Source organism: Chrysemys picta, chromosome 1, assembly GCF_011386835.1.
Source record: "Chrysemys picta bellii isolate R12L10 chromosome 1, ASM1138683v2, whole genome shotgun sequence".
Taxonomy (NCBI): domain Eukaryota; kingdom Metazoa; phylum Chordata; order Testudines; family Emydidae; genus Chrysemys; species Chrysemys picta.
Genome location: NC_088791.1, coordinates 343474916 through 343494506, shown reverse-complemented (window position 1 = coordinate 343494506; position 19591 = coordinate 343474916). Strand labels below are relative to the sequence as shown.

The window sequence follows — 19591 nt, the reverse complement described above, 5'->3', positions numbered from 1 at the left end:
AGACACACACATACAACCGAGTTTTGGCCTGAGACCCAGCAAAACACCATTGCCAGGATCAAGCAGCATTACTTTCCCCTTCAAGCAGCAGAAATGGCCATTAAGTATCGGTGAGGAAGTGGAAACTCCTTCTCCCCCCCCCCCATGTCTGCTTTGCCCCCCTACCCCACCAAACAAGACCCCTAGCAGCTCCTTACTGGTGCCCAAGAGCCACAGGTGGGGAGGCTGGACAGAATGGAAACTGAGCAAGGAGAAGTCAACCTATTGGTTGGTGCTGGACAGAGGGAGGCCAGTGGTGGGGAGGATTTCCAGGGCTCAGGCCAGCATTAGGCACAGGGATGGGCAGTGGGGTTCCCAAGCAGGGGAATGAAAGGCATTTCTTTCTCTACATGCAACTGTACTTTGCACAAGGCTGATCAATTACATTTTTCTAGCATCTTTCATCCCTAAAGGCTTTCCTCATTGCATCAGCCACTATGGAAATGCAGCCACCTCTGGGGTGGAACAGGGCAGCTACAACCTGCAGTGTAGGACAAAGTGAAGAACATCAGCCTCCACTTGAAATGCAGGGAGGAGTTTCATGGGGCCAGGACAGCAGTGTTCCCTGCTGCTATAAAAAGTACTGCTGAACTTTAACCAGTACAGAGCTCAGTTTTGTCAATAACCCGAGCTGCTGCTTTCGTTGCCCTTCCCTGCAGTCATTAAAGGGACTGTTTCAAAGACGCCATGCAGTGGGGGAGCCATTTATAACACCAACAACATACACCCAGTGACCCAATCTGTACAAATAGCTAGACAGCTTTATTCCCCTGGGTCCCATGGAGCTGAACTCACAGCATCCTTAAGTCAGGAGTGCTTGTCTCAGGAGCTGCTTCTTGGCTGGTGTGAGCCTTTCGGGAAAGCGGATATCAAAATACATGATGAGATCCCCTTTCTGGGTGGGGTCACTGGGCAGAGGCATCCCTTCCCCCGGCACGATTTTGAAGTACTTGGGGCTAGAAAAGCAAAGGCCAGCGTTATGCAGGAGGGTACAGGGAGTAACCTCCCTAAGGCTGCAGTAAGAACACACCTGGCTGGAGCGCAGGGGAGGGATAATCTTATTAAGGAGCAAATTGTGCCTCCGGGTGCACCAGTGTGGCTCCCTGCGAGGGCAAGAGCTGGCCCTAACAAGCCTGCTAGGGGGGATGGATGTAGCTTGGAAAAACACATGTAACTATTTCTTTAATGTGCTGTTCTCTGAAGCATGATGCTAAAAATGGGCTTTGGGACTCTCTCTTCACTTTGTCTCAGTGACTCCTATTGTTCTCCTCCGATGCTGCCCTGGCATCTGAAAGGCCAGCTGGGTTCATTCTGGCTCAGGCACTGCCATTGGGCAGAGCGGTTCTGCAAAGCCAAAGTCTGCCCTGAGTGACACCAGGGCAAGGGGTTTGTGCGGCTGCAGCGAGCTGCCTGCAGGGGAGGTGTCTGGGTACCAGTGTGGGCAGAATTCAGCTCTGAGCTAACAGTCCTGTTAATGCGCCGGGTCACCCTCCTGGAGCTGTGTGGGCGCCGCAGGGCTGGCAGGAGTAAAAAACAGTAACCCTGGTGGTGGTTGTGCTGTAACTCGATGTCGCTCTGCAGGCACAGGACGAGCAGAGCTGCTTCCTACGAAGGGGTCATTTTTACAGTCAGGCCAAGACTTTCAAAAGCAACTAGTGATTTGGGGTGCCCCATCGAAGACCCCTTAAAGGGGCCTGATTCCCAGAGAGCACTGAGCCCCCGCCCTCGGACGGTCTCGAGGTGCTTTCCTTTGAGCTTCCCAAATCACTAGTGAACAGCTCGTCTTCCCTTGTGAGAGCAGACCCTTTCCAGACACCGGGCGAGCAGGGTAGTTTGCCTCGCTGATTGCATACGGGGCTATCTCTGCTCCGGCACTTACTGGACTATGTCATTGATGGGAATATTAAGCAGCCTGTCATCTAGGGTTCTCACATCCACTGTACAGCCAATCAAAGCCTGCAAAAGACAGAGCGAGGCAATTAGCAAAGATGTTCGTCGGTCCTGTGATTCTGTTATTCCAAATAACAGGCACAGGCGGAATAATTTGTGATCCATGGAAGCCTGGGTAAGGCTACTCCGAATGGGCCTTTACACCCTGAGTATTCCTCCAGGCACAAGAGGCTCAGCCCAGTGAAGAGGGATCTTCTGAGTTCGGACCGTGCAGAGCCAGCAGCCTGGCTCCTCTGCCACGAGAAAAGGGGCGTGTGGCTGTAACGCTGGGTGGCCTCCAGCTATTTGTGCAGCCCCCAAGCTGATCTACATTACGCTGGGGGGATCAGATCGAGCCACAACCCACCCAGAACTGAGGGGCTTAACCCCGCCTTTGCACACCCCCTCCCTCGAGCTACATCGACCAGAGCAGAGAGTCTGGTGTGAAGAGTGGCAAAGTACCCCTGAGTCCATTCCTGAGAGCAAGGGGGAGAGAAGCTGAAGATATTTCGAAATCGCTCGCCTTTGCTGAGGAAGGAGACGAGAGTAGTGAGGCCATTGTCCTTCAGAGGCCTGGTGAGCAAAGAGAAATGCAATGCACGAAGGGACACGCTTTTCCCAAAGGGTGCAGGGGCCCAAGCAAGTGTGGAGCCCTTAAGAACACAGCATTGTGACTTAACAATAATCCCTAGCTCCTCCACTGGGCTTTTCAGCTGTAGTTCTCAAAGCACTTGACAAAGAAGGGCAGTGTCATTCTCCCCATTTTACAGTTGGAAAACCGAGGCACAGAGAAGTGAAGTGACTTGCTCAAGATCACCCAACAAACCAGTGGCAGGGCTGGGAACAGAACCCAAAGCTCCTGCGTCCTGGTCCAGTGTTCTAGAAGCTAGGCCACATTGCCTCCTGCATCATTAATGAACACCACATTCAGAACTACCTAGCAGTGGAGATTTTAAATAAGGAACTTTTTGGAAAAATTATAGTTAGTGTCTGAGCTAACTCTAGCACCTGACAACATCAGTGGAATTTTAGCTGTAAGGACCTGTTTCCTTATACATACTGGATACTGCGTGGCAGTGCAGTAGAAGTACAGTTGCTCCTTGTGTTGTTGTTCTGGCTTGTTGCAGACTGACCAATCCATAGGACATTGTAACTGGATTTTTAAGAGAGCTGGGTAACATTATGACCAATACACCACCAGTAATCGTACAGTCAGTGGAGATCAGGGTCACCTAAGACCATGCTTCAGGGTATGAATGGACAACAGAAGGGGTCAGGAAGGAATTCTCCCTCCACCTACCATGTATGACATTGCAAAACTGGTGAGGTGCCCTGTTTCGGGTTGGTGTGGCAGTGCCAATTCAGAAGCAAAAGGCATTAGCCATAAATAGAGAATCAATTTGATTGTCAGCTCTTAGGACAGGGGTAGGCAAACTTTTTGGCCTCAGGGCCACATCAGGGTTGCAAAACTGTAGAAAAGGCTGTGCCTCCCCAAACAGCCTGTCCCGCACCCCCATCCACCCCTTCCCACTTCCCACCCCCTAACTTCCCCCCTCAGAACCTCCGGACCCATCCAACCCCCCTGCTCCTTGTCCCCTGACCGCTCCTTCCCGGGACCCCCCGCCCCTAATCACCCCCCGGGACCTCACCCCCTATCCAACCCCCCCCCCCGCTCCCTGTCCCCTGACTGCCCTGATCCCTATCCACACCCCCGACCCCTGACAGGCCCCCCCCAGTACTCCCACACCTATCCAACCCCCCGCTCCCCATCCTGACTGCCCTGACCCCTATCCACACCCCCTGACACTCCCACGCCTATCCCTGCCCCCTGCTCCCTTTCCCCTGATCGCCCCCTCCAGAACCTCCGCCCCATCCAAGCCCCCCTGCTTCCCCGTCCCTACTGCCCCCCCCAGAACCTCCACCCTATCCAACCGCCCCCTGTCCCCTGACTGCCCTCGGAACCCCATGCCCCTTATCCAACCCCCCCGTTCCCTGCCCCCTTACCATGCCGCTCAGAGCAGCAGGAGCTCACAGCCCTGCCGGAGCCAGCCATGCCGGCAGGAGCGACGGGCCGGAGCGCTGGCGGCGCAGCGAGTTTAGGCTGCGGGGGAGAGGGGACAGCAGGGGAGGGGCCGGGGGCGAGCCTCCCTGGCCCGGAGCTCAAGGGCCAGGCAGGATGGTCCCGCGGGCCGCTGTAGTTTGCCCACTTCTGTCTTAGGACAAGGACCAAGTCTATGTTCTGAAAAGAGCCTAGCACACTTTGGGGGCACTAAATAAATAACAAATACTGGAGATGTTGAATTACTGGGACCTGATTTTCATACAGTTGAGACGTGTGATTGCACATAGGGTGACCAGATGACAAGAACAAAATAGCGGGACACATTGGGGGGGAGGGGACAGCCACAGGCTCACCCCACCCCCCCACCCCACTGGAGCCATGGGGGAAGGGGGATACATAGCCTGAGGAAGCTGCGGGTTGGGGGTGCACTGCCCCAGCTCCGGGCGCAGCACCGCCACAGGTCAGGGGCGCAGGGCCCTGGCTCCGGCTGCAGCCCCTCCGTGGGTTGGGGGCGCGTGGCCCCGGCCCCCGCCACAAGCCCTGCTGCAAGCCGCTTACCTGGGGGGTGGTTCCCACCCACTGGGAAGCACCTGGCAGGTTCCTCTGGCTCCTAAGGTCAGCGGGGTCTCCACTCCATGTGCTGCGCCTGCCACAAGCACTAGCTCCAGCTGCCATTGGCTGGAAGCTGTGGGGGCGGGACTTACTTGGGGGCGTGAGTAGCATGCAGCGCCCCAGGGTCAGGGGCAGCGGGGAGGGGGGAGGTTCTGCACTCCCGCAGCTGCTCCCGCAGCTCCCATTGGCTGCAATGGAGCCAGCGCTTGTGGTAGGTGCAGCACGCAGAGAACCCCCTGGCCGCCCCTGTGCCTAGGGGCCGCAGGGTCCTACTGCCCGCCGTTTCCTGGGAGCTGCCCAAATAAGCACTGCTGGGACCCCAGGTGAGCGCTCACCAGTGTACTCCTCCAGCCCCGAGCCAAAACATCGGGACAAATGGCGTCCCGAGTGTACATTGGTCGGGACACGGGACAAACAACTAAATATCAGGACAGTCCCGATTTTATTGGGACATCTGGTGACCCTCATTGCACATCTAACTGGCACGCGCAGTTATCATGACGGGGTATGTGCATGCGCACAGACAGACACACACTAAGTAACTGTGTGCACAGAGGGATGAGTAGGTGCATTTGCAGGCATGATGGTAGTATCTACAGATGCAAAATTCCATACCTCAAATGCATTAAAATCAGGCCCCTGGCTCTTCTGTTCTCACCGGAGTGACCAATGATGAAGTCAGCTAATTCAAGAACAGCTAATCCATAAATATTGAGGATGAAGATGATAAATAACAGCAGCCTCCCAGCAGTCTGACTGGCCGGCCCAGACTCTGTTTGGTCCAATTATAAACTGGTGATTCCTTTCACCCCCAATGCAGTTTGTTGTCCTTCTGCAAAACCTCGCTGCCTCTTGGGAAGGTAAGAAAGGAGAAGACACCATCCAACTCCACTGAAGTCAATGTGCATCTCTTCCTTTTCCTGCATGCAAGTTGGATCAGACCCCAAGTGCCCTAATCATAGAATATCAGGGTTGGAAGAGACCTCAGGAGGTCATCTAGTCCAACCCCCTGCTCAAAGCAGGACCAATCCCCAACTAAATCATCCCAGCCAGGGCTTTGTCAAGCCTGACCTTAAAAACCTCTAAGGAAGGAGATTCCACCACCTCCCTAGGTAACCCATTCCAGTGCTTCACCACCTTCCTAGTGAAATCATCAACATCCTTACCTTCCCTAGGGGGATGGTGGCTACATAGAGCAGGTTGTCATCCTCCCTTTTAAACCTTGGGTGCAGTTTCTCTCGTACAATGAAGATAATATCAGCTGGGATAATGTTCGGGCCCTAAAGTACAAGAAATAAACCAGGAAATGAGTCAGTATCTAACAGAGACAGGCATGTTTACAGAGAAAGATAATCAGGTCTTTGCCTTTTTTTTTTTTCTTTTTTCTTTTTGCTTCTTTCTGATGTCTCCAGAAGGCCTGGGAAGTGTGTTTTTTTAACAAAATACATTTTCCCTGATTGCCTTTACACTAGATGCTCAGGTTCTTAGCACGCTGTTTTTCCTGGAAGATAGAAGTAGTAAGGTCATGACATCACAACTCCAAGGAAGTGAAACCTCAGCAACTGAGAATGGGAAAGGATTTTAATTGGATTGTTTAAAATGCTTTTTCTTTGTTTCTATTCATGCCTTTTAAACCCAAACATCTGACACACATTTGGGACAAAAGCTGTCTTTGTTAAAGCCCCAGGTTCTCAGCTGGCTGGTTCTTGCTCACATGCTCAGGGTCTGATTGGCATATGTGGGATCGGGAAATAATTTCCCTCCAGACCAGATTGGCAATGACCTTGGGGGCTTTTCACCTTCCTCTGCAGTGTGGTATGCGGGTCACTTCCTGGGATTATTTCATTTAATCAATTCCCTGCTCTGGTGCACCTCGGTCCCTCCTCTTCTCTGCCTGTGGCACATCATAGTTTAGTCCAGTGGGCTGGAATACTTGGGTCTCATTTCAGTTTTGGGTTAGCGTGTGGGTATTGGGGGATATTGGTGGCCTGTGCAATACAGGTCAGACTACATGATCTGGTGGTCCCTGCCTGCCTTAAGCTCTATGACTAATACTTCCCCCTCCATTAAAGGTTAAGAAAGGCCCCACTGAGCTCTTCAGCAAGTCCTCTTGCTAGACCAGATTTGACATTCCTGGGATTCTTGCGGTAAAAACAAAAAGAAAAAAACTAGGGCTGTCAAGTGATTAAAAAAATTACTCATGAATAATCGCAGTATTAAACAATAATAGAATACCATTTGTTTGTCTGAGCAATTGGCTGAACAAGAAATAGGACTGAGTGGACTTGTAGGCTCTAAAGTTTTACATTGTTTTGTTTTTGAGTGCAGTTATGTAACAAAAAAAATTCTACATTTGTAACTTGCACTTTCACGATAAAGAGATCACACTACAGTACTTGAATGAGGTGAATTGAAAAGTACTATTTCTTTTGTTTATCATTTTTACAGTGCAAATATTTGTAATAAAAATAATATAAAGTGAGCACTGTACACTTTGTAGTCTGTGTTGTAACTGAAATCCATATATTTGAAAATGTAGAAAAACATCCAAAATATTTAATAAATTTCAAGTGGTATTCTGTTGTTTAATAGTGCGATTAATCACAATTAATTGTTTTAATCACAATGATATTTTTGAATTAATCGCGTGAGTTAACTGTGATTAACTGACAGCCCTAAAAAAAACCCTCCCAAACCTCCACTGTGCATCCCAAAGAAGCAAAGTGAGACAAGAACCCTTTTGTTTTCCCTTATTGCAGGACTCTTTGGAATATTTCTAAATATCATAAAGTAAGACGACCGCTTCAGCTACAGGAGAACTGGTCACTTCCCCTGTACTAGTTACATGAGGGATCACAAATATAGCAAAAAGCCAATTACTCGAGCCACCGAAAGAATATTCTTGCACAGGCAACCTTAACTCTGGAATTGCTGAGCTACTGAGTGTTTAACATAAGAACAGCCATAGTGGGTGAGACCAATGGTCCATCTGGCCCAGTATCCTGTCTACCGACAGTGGCCAATGCCAGGTGCCCCAAAGGGAATGAACAAAACAGGTCATCACCAAGTGATCCATTCCCTGTCGCCCATTCCCAGCTTCTGGCCAACAGAGGCTAGGGACACTCAGAGCATGGGACTGCATCCCTGACCATCTTGGCTAATAGCTTGATTTTGCAACCTTAAGAATGTTCTTTTAATGTAGCTTTTCGGGTGTAACTTCGGTACTGACCACTGCTGCGTGCTCTCCCTGGGGTGTGAAATTCACCCCTGTGCAGAGGGCCAGCACAAGTCACATGTGCCAGCTAAGTCCCACTTAAGCCCTCAAATAGGGTGTAAAGCGATGCCTCGGCCTGGTGCTCGCCCTGTGCACAGGGTGAATTTCACCCGACAATATTAACGTTCTGCATATCTGGGGCCTGATTCTCAGTTACGGCTCTGTGATCCTGAGGGCTGGTCTGCGCCAGCCCCAACCCCAGTGGGAGTGACAGCAGCCAAGAGACTGCTCTAATCTGTCCCACTGGAATGGCTCCCCTTTCTCTTGTGCCGGGGGCAGGGGCCACCTCCGTCAGCTTTTTGCCAGCGGTTTCAGTTCCATGATTCTCCACTGCCAGGGGAATGCCTGGCTGGCTACGTACGATTGGATTCTGGGCCCTCGGCACTGCCTGAGCAGAGCCCCGGCCTGGATCTCAGTGGAGAATCAGGCCCCCATCTTCAAAGCACTCTACAAACATTAACTAGTTCAGGGGTGGGCAAACTTTTTGGGCCAAAGGCCACATCTGGGTGGGGAAATTGTATGCAGGGCCGGGGCAGGGGGTTGGTGTGTGGGAGAGAGTGCGGGGTATGGGAGTGGGTGCGGTGTACAGGAAGGGGCTCAGGGCAAAGGATTGGGGCAGAGGAGGGGTGCGGGGTGTACAAGGGGGCTCAGGGCAGGGACTTGGGGTGCAGGAGGGGTGCGCAGTGCAGGCAGGGGGCAGGAGGGGTTCAGGCTCCGGGGTGGAAGCGGCACGCACCGGTGCCAGCGAAGGCTCCCTGCATGCCTGCCCTGTCCCCAGCCCCGCGACGCTCCAGGAAGCGTTGCGGCCCCTGGGGGAGGGGGGGCAGCGGGCTCTGTGTGCGCTGTCTTGCCACGCCTCCAGGTACCTCCCCTGAAGCACCCATTGGCCATGGTTCCCCATTCCCGGCCAATGGGAGCTGTGGGGGGCGGTGCCTGGAGGCAAGGGCCCGGGGGCCGCAGGGATGGCCGCTGCTGAGAACGGTGCGGGGCCCGTGGAGTCACAGGGGGCAATCCCATGGGCCAGATCCAAAGCTCTGAAGGGCCGGATCCGGCCCACAGTTTGCCCACCCCTGAACTAGTTAATCCTCACAATGCCCTGCAGAGGAAGTGGAGAGTTATCAGACAGGGAAACTGAGGCAGGGAAGTTATGTGACTTGCTCAAGGCCATGGCAGGAGTCCGTGTCAGAGCTAAGACTTGTGCTCCTAAATCCCTTAGGCAATGTAGAAAATCTCCCCCTTAGCCTCTCTGTGCCTCATCTCACAATATGCATAATTACTCAGGCATGTTTTGTGTGGCTTGTTGATTAGTTTCCATCAAACACTTTGAGATCTTCAGCTGGAAAGTGCAACAGAAACACAAGATCCCATTATAGCAAACAATGAATGAGCCTGTCAGAATTGGTGAAATCTTGCCATGCGACGGTCTCTCGATAACTTACCTGGTCGCCTTCTTTCTGAAAGGTAATCCTGGTGCCCTGCTTCCACCCGGGCTGCACGTCGATCGTTAAGATCTTATCTCTGATGGTGGACGTGTGACCGTCTTCATTCATCACCTGGGGTTTGAAACAGCTGAGTGGGGCAGTCGGGTTTGGTCTGTATCTAGGAGAGCTGGGCCTTTGATTGGCTAGGATGCCAGTGATACTGCACCAGCCTTGTGGGCAACTGTCTTTAGGAAACAAAATCAGTTCTGGCTTGAATTGCAGAGCTGCTGTGCCCAGGCAGCTCTGGGGATCATGGTTATTACAGTAGTGCCGAGGGACCAACCAAGCTTGGGCCCCATGACAGACAAAGGGTGGGGGGAAGGGGCAAAACACACAGAGGGAACAATGGGACGGAAAATCAGGCCGCGTGGAGACGAATGCAGCTCCCAGTTACCTCTGTGCTACCTCACTGGAGTCTGCCAGGGAGGTTAACATTTGCATTTAATTTCCCTCTGACTTTAGTGGGTAGCAATGGGGTCACTGGACCTATATATTTGGCTTACTGTTTGGGGGCTGTTTTTTGTTCATGTCTAGGCAGTCTGAGTGCCAGCACAACCCACCCGGGGCGTCAGAGCCCTGCTGACGGCAGAGGCCACATAGCTAAGATCAAGACAGGCAAAGAGACCCAAACCTGAGTTGTTAACGCTACGGAAGCCCGAGCTTTTCCTGCCCCCTGCTCAGTGCTGTCTAAGGGGCCTCCTGTGCTCCGGCAGCAGGGCGGGGTCCCACGGCACCAGAGAGAGCACGGAAACTTTGGCTGGCGGAGCCCTGCCTGACCTGGTTGCTCTGTACAGCACCCGTGAGCTGCTGCTGTGGCTGGCTATGAAAGAGAGGCCGTTGCCGGAGCAGGGATGGATCCCTGGCTGCTCTCTGCACAGCCGCAGGAGCACCTTTGCCATGGAGATGGAGTGGGGTTGGGGCCATGCGCTTTCACCCCACCCTGCTCTTCTCAACTGCCCTGTCCCACTCCCTGGAGCAGGCTACTCCCCACCTGTTCATTCCCCATCGGCTGGGACTCGGGAGATGCTATCACAGAATATAGTGATCAGTCACATCCACGGATTTCAGTGAAACTTCCAATGCCCTGTGAGTGAAACATACAACCCAGCCCAATGGGAAAGAACAGCTCTTCCATGACAGGCTCCCTTCGGGCGGCCGTCCCGCTCCTAACGCCACCGATTCGGGCTCACCTCTCGCCACTTCTCATCCAGGCCCCATCTTTCCTTACCCTGCGAGAAATCTTAATTTTCTTGGTGCATCCGTAGAACAGGTCCTCCAGTGACAGGTAGAGATCTCGCTCAATTGGCGGGTCCTGCTTCGCCACCCCTTTTCCCCGCAGCCCCCCGAATGCCGTGTTCACCTCAGACCCATCTGGGGCAAAGAACTCTGTGCATAATGAAAAACAGAATCCCAGCTGTGCATATAAGATGGTGACGTCTAAATTAGCTGCTACCACCCAAGAGAGAGAGCTGGGGGTCATCGGGCATAGCTCTCTGAAAACATCCACTCCATGTGCAGCAGCAAAAGAACGAACAGAATGTTAGGACCAATTAGGAAAGGGATAGATAATAAAACAGTAAATATCGTAAAGCCGCTATATAAATCCATGGTGCGCCTGCATCTTGAATTCTGTGTGCAGTTCTGGTCGCCCCATCTCAAAAAAGATGTATTAGAAAAGGAAAAGGGACAGAGAAGGGCAACAGAAATGATTAGGGGGATGGAACAGCTTTTATATGAGGACAGATTAAACAGGCTGGCACTGATCAGCTTGGAAAAGAGATGATTAAAGGGGGATATGATAGAGGTCTATAAAATCATGACGGGTGTGGAGAAAGTGAATAAGGAAGTGATATTTACTCCTGCACATAACACCAGAACCAAGGGTCACCCAATGAAATTAATAGGCAGCAGGTTTAAAACAAACAAAAGGAAGTACTTCTTCACACAACGCACAGTCAACCTATAGAACTCTTTGCCAGGGGATGTCGTGAAGGCCAAAACTATAACTGGGTTCAAAAAAGAATTAGAGAAGTTATTGGAGGATAAGTCCATCAGGGTCTATTAGTCAAGATGGTCACAGATGCAACCCCATGCTCTGGGTATCCCTAAGCCTCTGACTGCCAGAGGCTGGGACTGGATGACAGGGAATGGGTCACTTGATGATTGCCCTGTTCAGTTCATTCCCTTGGAAGCTCTGGCATTTGCCACTGTCGGACAACTGGATACTGGGCTAAATGGACCACTGGTCTGACTCAGTATGGCCTTTCTTATGTTCAATGACCCAGAAAAAGTTTAGATGCAATCACACCATCAGCTGAGAGTGGCATGAGCTAGTGGCCTGAGCATAGGTCTGGGAGCCAGGCATTCCTGAGTTCTAGTCCCAGCTCTGACACTAACTCCCCTCTCTGTCCTTGGCAAGTCACTTAGGTCAGAAGTGTCTCAGTTTTTCAATGACATGCAGGGCTGAACATGGCACTCACAAACCTTCCCTCTGCCCAGTTCTTGCTGATTTCAACTGCTGTTGTGGGTGCTCGGTGCCTCTCAAAATCAGGATCTAGGTGGCTCACATCAGCCACTCAGCAAGTGAGGCATTCCAAGACACTGATGGCAATTTGGCAATTTCCAAAACGGCCTCCCTGTGCCTCAGTTTCCCCATTTGTAAAATGGGGGTGATCTCACCGCTCTATCAGCTGGGATAACTTTGTGAATGTTTGCAAAATGTTCTGACCATGAAAAGCATGAATTATTATTTATTTATTACATGTTTATTACCATGCTAAGGGAATTCCTGCTTTCCTCCCGGAATCCCTGAAGTTGTTGTCACTACCTTGGTTTGAGGGAGTTTGATACCCCCCCCTTTTTTTAACCCAACATAAACATTAGACGTTTCTATTCTACCCCCTACGCTGTAAAATCAATAATTGGACTTTGCTCTCCTCTAGTGCCTTCCATCCAGGGACCAAAGACATTTATGAAGTAAGTCCCCCAACCCCGCTATGAGGTGGCACACTAATAATTATTAACCCCATTTTACAGACAGAGAAACTGAGCCATAAAGAAGTTAAGTAACTTGTCCAAGGCTGCCAAGTGAGTCAGTGGCAGACTAGGGGATAGAACCTAGGTCGCCTGATTGCCAGACACGTGCCATGCCCCTAAGACCATCCTTCTTGTTTCCAACATGGCAGTTTGTTGTAAGTTCTTTGGGACCTGATCCTGTGATCTCCCCAAACAGAGTTTAAATTCACTCCTGCAGTCTACAATATTAAGCCTTTAATTAGTTTGAAAACTTCACCAAGAGGCCAGATTGGGAAGAAACCTTTCAATCAGATCTCGTGAGTGTCCTGAGCTCCACTCAGAGCACAACGTGCCCCACATATCCAGGGACACGGGTCCAGAGTAAACTGGTGCTAGGAATGTCTCAGTGCTGAGGGTCCCAGTCTCTGGAGAAATAGATGAGGCAGCTTGTAGCACTCTTCAGCACCACCTAGTGGCTGACTGCAGCATGGCATTAAAATCTCAGTGGAGGCTGCCTGCTCTTTGGATCTCCAGGTTCTGGTGCAGTTGCCATTATTTGAGCCAGGGGGTTTTCAAGAGGAGAAAGTGACGGGCTCAGGGGAAGACGCTACAAGCCCAGCCTGGAGTGACTGTTCTGTCCCATGTGTGTGGTTTAAAGCACTGCCCAGCAACACTCCCATGGAGACACGGGGTGGGGTGACGGGTCACGTAAACCAAGGCCAATTGCAGGAGAAACCACCCTCAAATTGGGGTTCTGAGGGCTGATGGTGGCAAAGGCACAGAGGCAGGGTCTGGTTTCCAGATGACTGTACAAAACTTTAACCTACTTCCTGCCAACCACAGGGCTGGTTCTGTTGAAGAGACTATGCTTGGGGCAATCACCATAAAAACACAACATGAAGCATCACAGGAAGGAATTATACCTACCAGCAAAGGGATTATCACCTCCAAAGAACTCCTTGAAGACTTTCTCAGCATTGCCGTGAAACACATAGCCAACAGACCAGGGGTTTTCACTCCCAAATTCCAGGGGGATCCCTCCTTTGAGACCCTCTTCTCCAAATTTATCATAGATGCCCCTCTTCACAGCTAAGGAAGAAAGAGGCATCAGTAGATGTGCATATGCTTTGATCATTTGTGTGTCAGATGAAAGTATATAGTTCTAGACCCGGGTCTTTGCTTGATCCTGGGACCTGTCACCCAAAGCTGTCAGTAAGCAGTCTCCTTGCCGGCAGAAAGTCTAAAGTAGCAGAAAGGATGCTATTGCATCAGTGTAGTAGCAACTACCTATAGGAGTCTCATACTTAGAAGCAATCTCAAAGGCGCATCCTTCCAGCTGGGGAAGGTGATACATTGAGTGATCCAGGGGAAGGCGGCTGATGCCTTCCTGTCCCTACCCAGCCAGTCATCCAATACACAGAATGGAAACCACAGAGAAGACGGTTACAAATCATTTTCCTAATAAGCTCATTAAGGTTTCCCACGACTCAGTTTCCACACAAGGATTCCTTTATTAGTCCCAAAGGCCGCTTGGTGTTAGTTACATCCAAAATACAAACATAAGCATATACATGCCTATATTCTATATCCCAATGCCAACATAGTTACAAGCACTGGTCAAAATGCTCACAACAAGATCAGGTACCTGGGAGGTACCTTGCCATCATAGCGTGACTCCAGAGGGGTTAGGAAAAGCTCTGACAAGCTAAAATTCAAACTCAAGTTAACACCATAGTTTGCTTAGGCCTGATGTGGGCCTATATTCCTACAAAGACTACGATCTTCTCTATCTCCAGTCCTTACACTCTTGAGAGACCCCAGAGAGATTACAAACATACAGCAAGCCACAAAGAAGAAAGGGGGCAGGGTATGGAAAGTCAGATTTAGATGTCTACAGGTGCGATCTGCCAACAGAAGCAGAGAGAAAGAGCACTACAACTTTCAGCCATTAGATTTCCTTGTGCCTGTGCATTGTGGTGGATTCTCCTTCATTGTAAATTTTAAAATCAAGATTGGGTGTTATTCTGAAACATATGTCCAGTTCAAACAGGAATTAATTCAAAGGAGTCCAAGGACTTGTGTTATACAGAGAGGCCGACTAGATGATCACAGTGGTCCCCTCTGGTTTTTATAATCTATGAATCTATGCTATATTAAAGAGAAATATTTTCTTCACATGTACGTACTTATAGATCAGTGGTTCTCAACCAGGGGTACACGAACCCTGGGGGTACGCAGATGTCTTCCAGGGGGTACATCAACTCATTTACATGTTTGCCTAGTTTTACCACAGGCTGCATAAAAAGCACTAGCGAAGTCAGTACAAACTAAAATTTCATGCAGACATTGACTTGCTCTATATACTATACACTGAACTGTAAGTACAATAGTTATATTCCAATTGGTTTATTTTATAATTATATGGTAAAAATGAGAAAGTCAGCAACTTTTCAGTAATAGTGCACTGTGACACTTCTGTATTTTTATGTCTGACTTTTGAGTACTGTACTAAGCAAGTAGTTGTTAAGTGAGGTGAAACTTGGGGTACACAAGACAAATCAGACTCCTGAGAGGGGTACAGTAGTCTGGAAAGGTTGAGAGACACTATTATAGACCATGATCAAGTCACCTCTTAACCTTCTCTTTGATAAATCTAAACAGATTAAAATGTATTTACTCTCACTTGTAAGGCAGATTTTTCAGACCGTGAATTGTTCTTATAGTTCTTTTCTGCACCTCTCCAATTTTTCAACATCCTTTTTGAAGTGTGGACACCAGAACTGGAGGCAGTTTTCCAGTAATGGTCTCACTGATGCTGTAAACAGAGGTAATATAACCTCCCTACTTCTATTTAATATTCCCCTGCGTATACATCCAAGGCTCATGCTAGTTCTCTTGGCCACAGCTTTGCATTGGTCCCTGCTCCTGCAATCTGACTGGCACGGGTGGGCCCTTACACCCGTGCTAGCATTGTCAATGGGGCTCCAAACACACACAGACGTTCTCCAGCCTGGATCAGACTGCAGGAGCAGGGATCAGTGCTGCATGCAATACATAAACAATTAAGTAACTGACGTTAATAACCAGACAGAGGATACACCAGCTAACCAGCATGGCAGCAAAGCAGACCATATGATGTGCCTAATGAAATCCCCCTGCGGAAAGTACACTCTGTACTTGGATATGACTTTCCAGGCCTTATCCCTGAACTGCACATTTATCTGTGGGAAGAGAAACGTGTTCCTACTTACGATCACTTAACACTTCGTAGGCTTCTGCGAGCTGCCTGAATTTATCCGGCGCCCAAGGTTCTTTATTTTTTAAAGGATGGCTCTTCAAGGCTAGTTTCCGGTAGCTGCAAAAGAGAAGCCAGGGAGGTCCAGCCCCATGGTGGGCGCAGTTAGATCCCGTTCTGACATGCCTCTAAAGCGCTTTTCACCTAAGTGCATTTTTCAAATGTTTAAGATCCCAAACCACCAGCAGAATGGAAGTATGCAATTAGGGCCCAATCCTGCCCTTCTTTGAAGGTAAAGCCTTACATTAGTGTTTTCAAACTGAGCTCCTCTCTTGCATATTGCAAGGTCTGGCTCCAAGGTTCGGTGTCTGCCCTGCTGCGGCTGGGGAAATCAGTAGCACCTAAACGCAACTCTCTGCATTGCTTTGTGGCCTGATCCTACAAAGTGCTGAACATTCAGAGGGAGTGGATGGTATGTCAGTACTGTCACCGGGTCACTCAAGGCACAGAGCCTAAAAGGTATTTAGGCATCTAATTCCCACTGGTTTCTAAGGGAGTTAGACACCGAAATCCCATTGAAGAGCTGGGTCCAAATCCTTGCAGGATTGGGCTTTTCAAGGTGAGAGACATCAGCCAATGACAGACCCATTTCCTGCCCTCTCTTGAGTTGCCCCACAGTTTGAGATATCACCTGGCATTCCCCTTTGTTTAGCAGATCCAGCACCTCAGGCCATCACAGATATTTGCACTTGCAAACAGCAATGGATGATGTGTTGTGTGTTTTGGGGTGTGCCTCTCCGAGATCAATGTCTGCATGCAGATGCTCTGAGCCCAGTATGCTCTAAAAACCAGGAATTAATTCCGGGAAGTCGCATGGCCTGTTTCGCGGGAGGTCAGACTAGATGATCACAATGGTCGCTTCTGGCCTTGGAATCTGTGAAGCCCTTCCCAACAATACACAGAGTCGCTGGACCCAATAGAGAGATGCACACAAACTGAGGGACTCAGCCCCTTCCTCTTGCCATCACAGCAGCAGGTGAACACAATGCAGCTATACAGCCGTGAACACAATGCAGCTATACAGCTGTGAGCACAAAGCAAGGGGATTACTTCTTTTCCCCAAAGCTCCTAGTCTTCACAGCAGTGCGTTGCTGCACCAGGACACTTCAGACAATACAGCTGTGCACACACACAGAGGGGGGCTACACACTACCACCTAGCGCCTTCAGAGCAGTGTGCAGCGGTATTAGCCCCAACCCACGAGGTGCCTGCATGTCTGTACACCCCCCCAAACATCTGCTTGTATAATGGCACAGTAAGTGTGTGTCCATGCAGCATGGAGGTGTGGTACAGAAATACCTACGCATGGAGCATAGAGACACCAGACAGACGGACACACGTGCACATGAGGTTGATGTGCACCATTAGCAGATGTGCACCTTGGTGTGCCCTTGACACAGGATGGGTACCATCTATAGCAGAGGTGCCCCCTCACACACCCGTGACACTGATGGGCTCAGGGCGGAGGTGCACACTCACGTGCCTGACACAGATGGGCACCATGATGGAGGTGCACACTCACACACCCCTGACACAGATGTGCACCATGATGGAGCTGCACACTCACACACCCCTGACACAGATGGGCACCATGATGGAGGTGCACACTCACACACCCCTGACACAGATGGGCACCATGATGGAGGTGCACACTCACACACCCCTGACACAGATGGGCACTATGATGGAGCTGCACACTCACACACCCCTGACACAGATGGGCACTATGATGGAGGTGCACACTCACACACCCCTGACACAGATGGGCACTATGATGGAGCTGCACACTCACACACCCCTGACACAGATGGGCACTATGATGGAGCTGCACACTCACACACCCCTGACACAGATGGGCACTATGATGGAGCTGCACACTCACACACCCCTGACACAGATGGGCACTATGATGGAGGTGCACACTCACACACCCCTGACACAGATGGGCACTATGATAGAGGTGCACACTCACACACCCCTGACACAGATGGGCACTATGATGGAGCTGCACACTCACACACCCCTGACACAGATGGGCACTATGATGGAGGTGCACACTCACACACCCCTGACACAGATGGGCACCATGATGGAGGTGCACACTCACACACCCCTGACACAGATGGGCACTATGATGGAGGTGCACACTCACACACCCCTGACACCGACGGGCCCCTGGCGGAGGTGCCCCCTGGGCAGGGCACGGCTGTTCGGGGCACCCAGGACCCGGCGGGCGCGCCCCCCACCCCCGCTCACGCTTGTTTGATGTCGGCGTCCTTGGCGCTGCGGTTGAGCTCCAGCACCGCGTAGTAATCCTGCCCCATGGCGCCCGGCCCGCGCTGTCCCGCTCGCCCGTTGCTATGGACGCCGCCCCGCGCGGCATTGTGGGAGCTGTAGTTCTTTTCCCCGCCTCAGCGGTCACTTCCGGACTACAGGTCCCGCCCTCTCCCCGCCCGCACTGCCCCCAAAGTGGGGGGGTGTTTGGGGAGGGGGCTAAGAGACCCCACCCTCACCCACAGAGGCCTCTGCCCATCCCTCAGCTCCTGGGGCAGTAGCCCTGCTCGCTCAGTATGGTTTGGGAACCACCCCCAGGGCCTCCACCCTCCCACCCCCCAGCAGCTCTGACCCCGCTCCTTCCCCCACCCTTTCCTCCACCCAGGGTTGCCACTGTTGGTTGGACCAATTCCTGGAGGTTTCATCACATGAGTGTCTTTCATTTTAAAATTAATCTTGAATTCCTGGAGACTCCAGGACAATCCTGGAGGGCTGGCAACCCTACCTCCACCCTGCCCCTTCCACATAGGGCCTGCTTCTCTTGTCTCACTTCCCTTCTTCCCCCATCCATTTCTTCTGTAGAGCCTTCACCAATGAGCCCTCCCAAACTCCTGGCCTACTGAAGCGGGTGTGTGAATGGCTGCTGCGTTGTGGGGTATTCCTTGCAGTAGGGAGTGGGGCCACAGGACACCGAGCACAGTTCCTGGTGTGCATTCATTTACTAACAATGCCCAACTCAGCACACACTGTGCCATCATACACATTAGCAGTGTATGGTATTTCATTTTCACATATATCAATGACAGGGAGGGAGGGAGGACAAAAATCTTACAGGTGAACAGGGAACTGGATTGGATGGGGCCTTGTTGCATTCTGATAAGCTAATCCTATATTCCTAAATGCTCACTGACACTACAGCATGCACCCTGTTACTTATTTAAGAGTAAACGGTTCCTTGTCTTCAGAGTACTTTACACAGGTTAACTCAGCCATCACCAATTCTACTGGGTCTGGTGGGTTTTATTAGCAGATTTTCAGGAGAAGTAGAAGGTGGGAAAGCAGATTTTGTATGTGGGCTAAATTCTTATGACCATTTTGATTGGCTATAAGGTAGTTATGGATCACCCCCTTTTACAAATGGGGAAACCGGGCATAGGGAGATTAAAAGGGATTTGCCCAAGGTCACACAGTGAGTCAGTGGCAGAGCTGCATCAGATCTCTGGAGTTCCTCAATCTTAGCCCACTGTTCACTCTTTGATAGCACGTGATAGAACAGGAATTTACAAACACCCGGACCCAAATTGTGGAGGTAGATCAGAGTCGACAGGACTGAACATTTGTCCCTTAGACTTAACATTTACATGAAAATGGCAGTCTGCCGCTATTATTTGAAATCCTATGGCAAAAAGATGCTTTTCACCATACTATAAGAGCTATGTAATTACTGATTTAACAAAAACTGGTGGAATTTTAATGTGGCCTTCACTACAATAGCTATAACTACAACTGGATATATTTTTAAACTGCACAAGAACATATGTATTTCATTCATGTGGAGATCAAACTGAAATCTCAAATTTAGTCAGATCAAATCACGGCTACTCACTAAA

The 19591-nt window shown here is 50.6% G+C and overlaps 1 protein-coding gene across 4 annotated transcripts; it reads right to left on the bottom strand.

Moving 5' to 3' along the window:
- Window positions 1-589: 589 nt before the first annotated feature.
- DNAJB13 (DnaJ heat shock protein family (Hsp40) member B13) lies at window positions 590-18098 on the bottom strand. 4 transcript variants are annotated; one of them, XR_010597917.1, is made up of 9 exons: window positions 17964-18098; window positions 15664-15767; window positions 13340-13501; window positions 10626-10783; window positions 9356-9469; window positions 5809-5922; window positions 4589-5594; window positions 1919-1995; window positions 938-995 (listed from the first exon to the last, which is right to left on the bottom strand). XR_010597917.1 is itself a non-coding variant. In XM_024103652.3 (8 exons), exons 1-8 carry the CDS (start codon window positions 18029-18031, stop codon window positions 842-844), a joined length of 951 nt encoding a protein of 316 aa, XP_023959420.1. In that variant the 5' UTR covers window positions 18032-18098; the 3' UTR covers window positions 590-841. The 4 variants fall into 4 exon arrangements, 2 of the variants coding, with proteins under 2 accessions (XP_023959420.1, XP_065437892.1); XM_024103652.3 differs by lacking the exon at window positions 4589-5594 and having other exon boundaries at window positions 590-995; XR_010597918.1 differs by lacking the exon at window positions 1919-1995 and having other exon boundaries at window positions 870-995.
- Window positions 18099-19591: the final 1493 nt, after the last annotated feature.

What these genes read in the sequence shown, in the direction of transcription:
- DNAJB13 (XM_024103652.3), bottom strand. Translation starts at nt 18,031, where the DNA reads ATGGGGCAGGATTACTACGCGGTGCTGGAGCTCAACCGCAGCGCCAAG. An exon ending in AGGTGATAATCCCTTTGCTG is followed by an intron (nt 10,784 to 13,339) that starts GTAGGTATAATT and finishes CATTATGCACAG; the next exon opens with AGTTCTTTGCCCCAGATGGG. An exon ending in TTCAGAAAGAAGGCGACCAG is followed by an intron (nt 5,923 to 9,355) that starts GTAAGTTATCGA and finishes CTTGTACTTTAG; the next exon opens with GGCCCGAACATTATCCCAGC.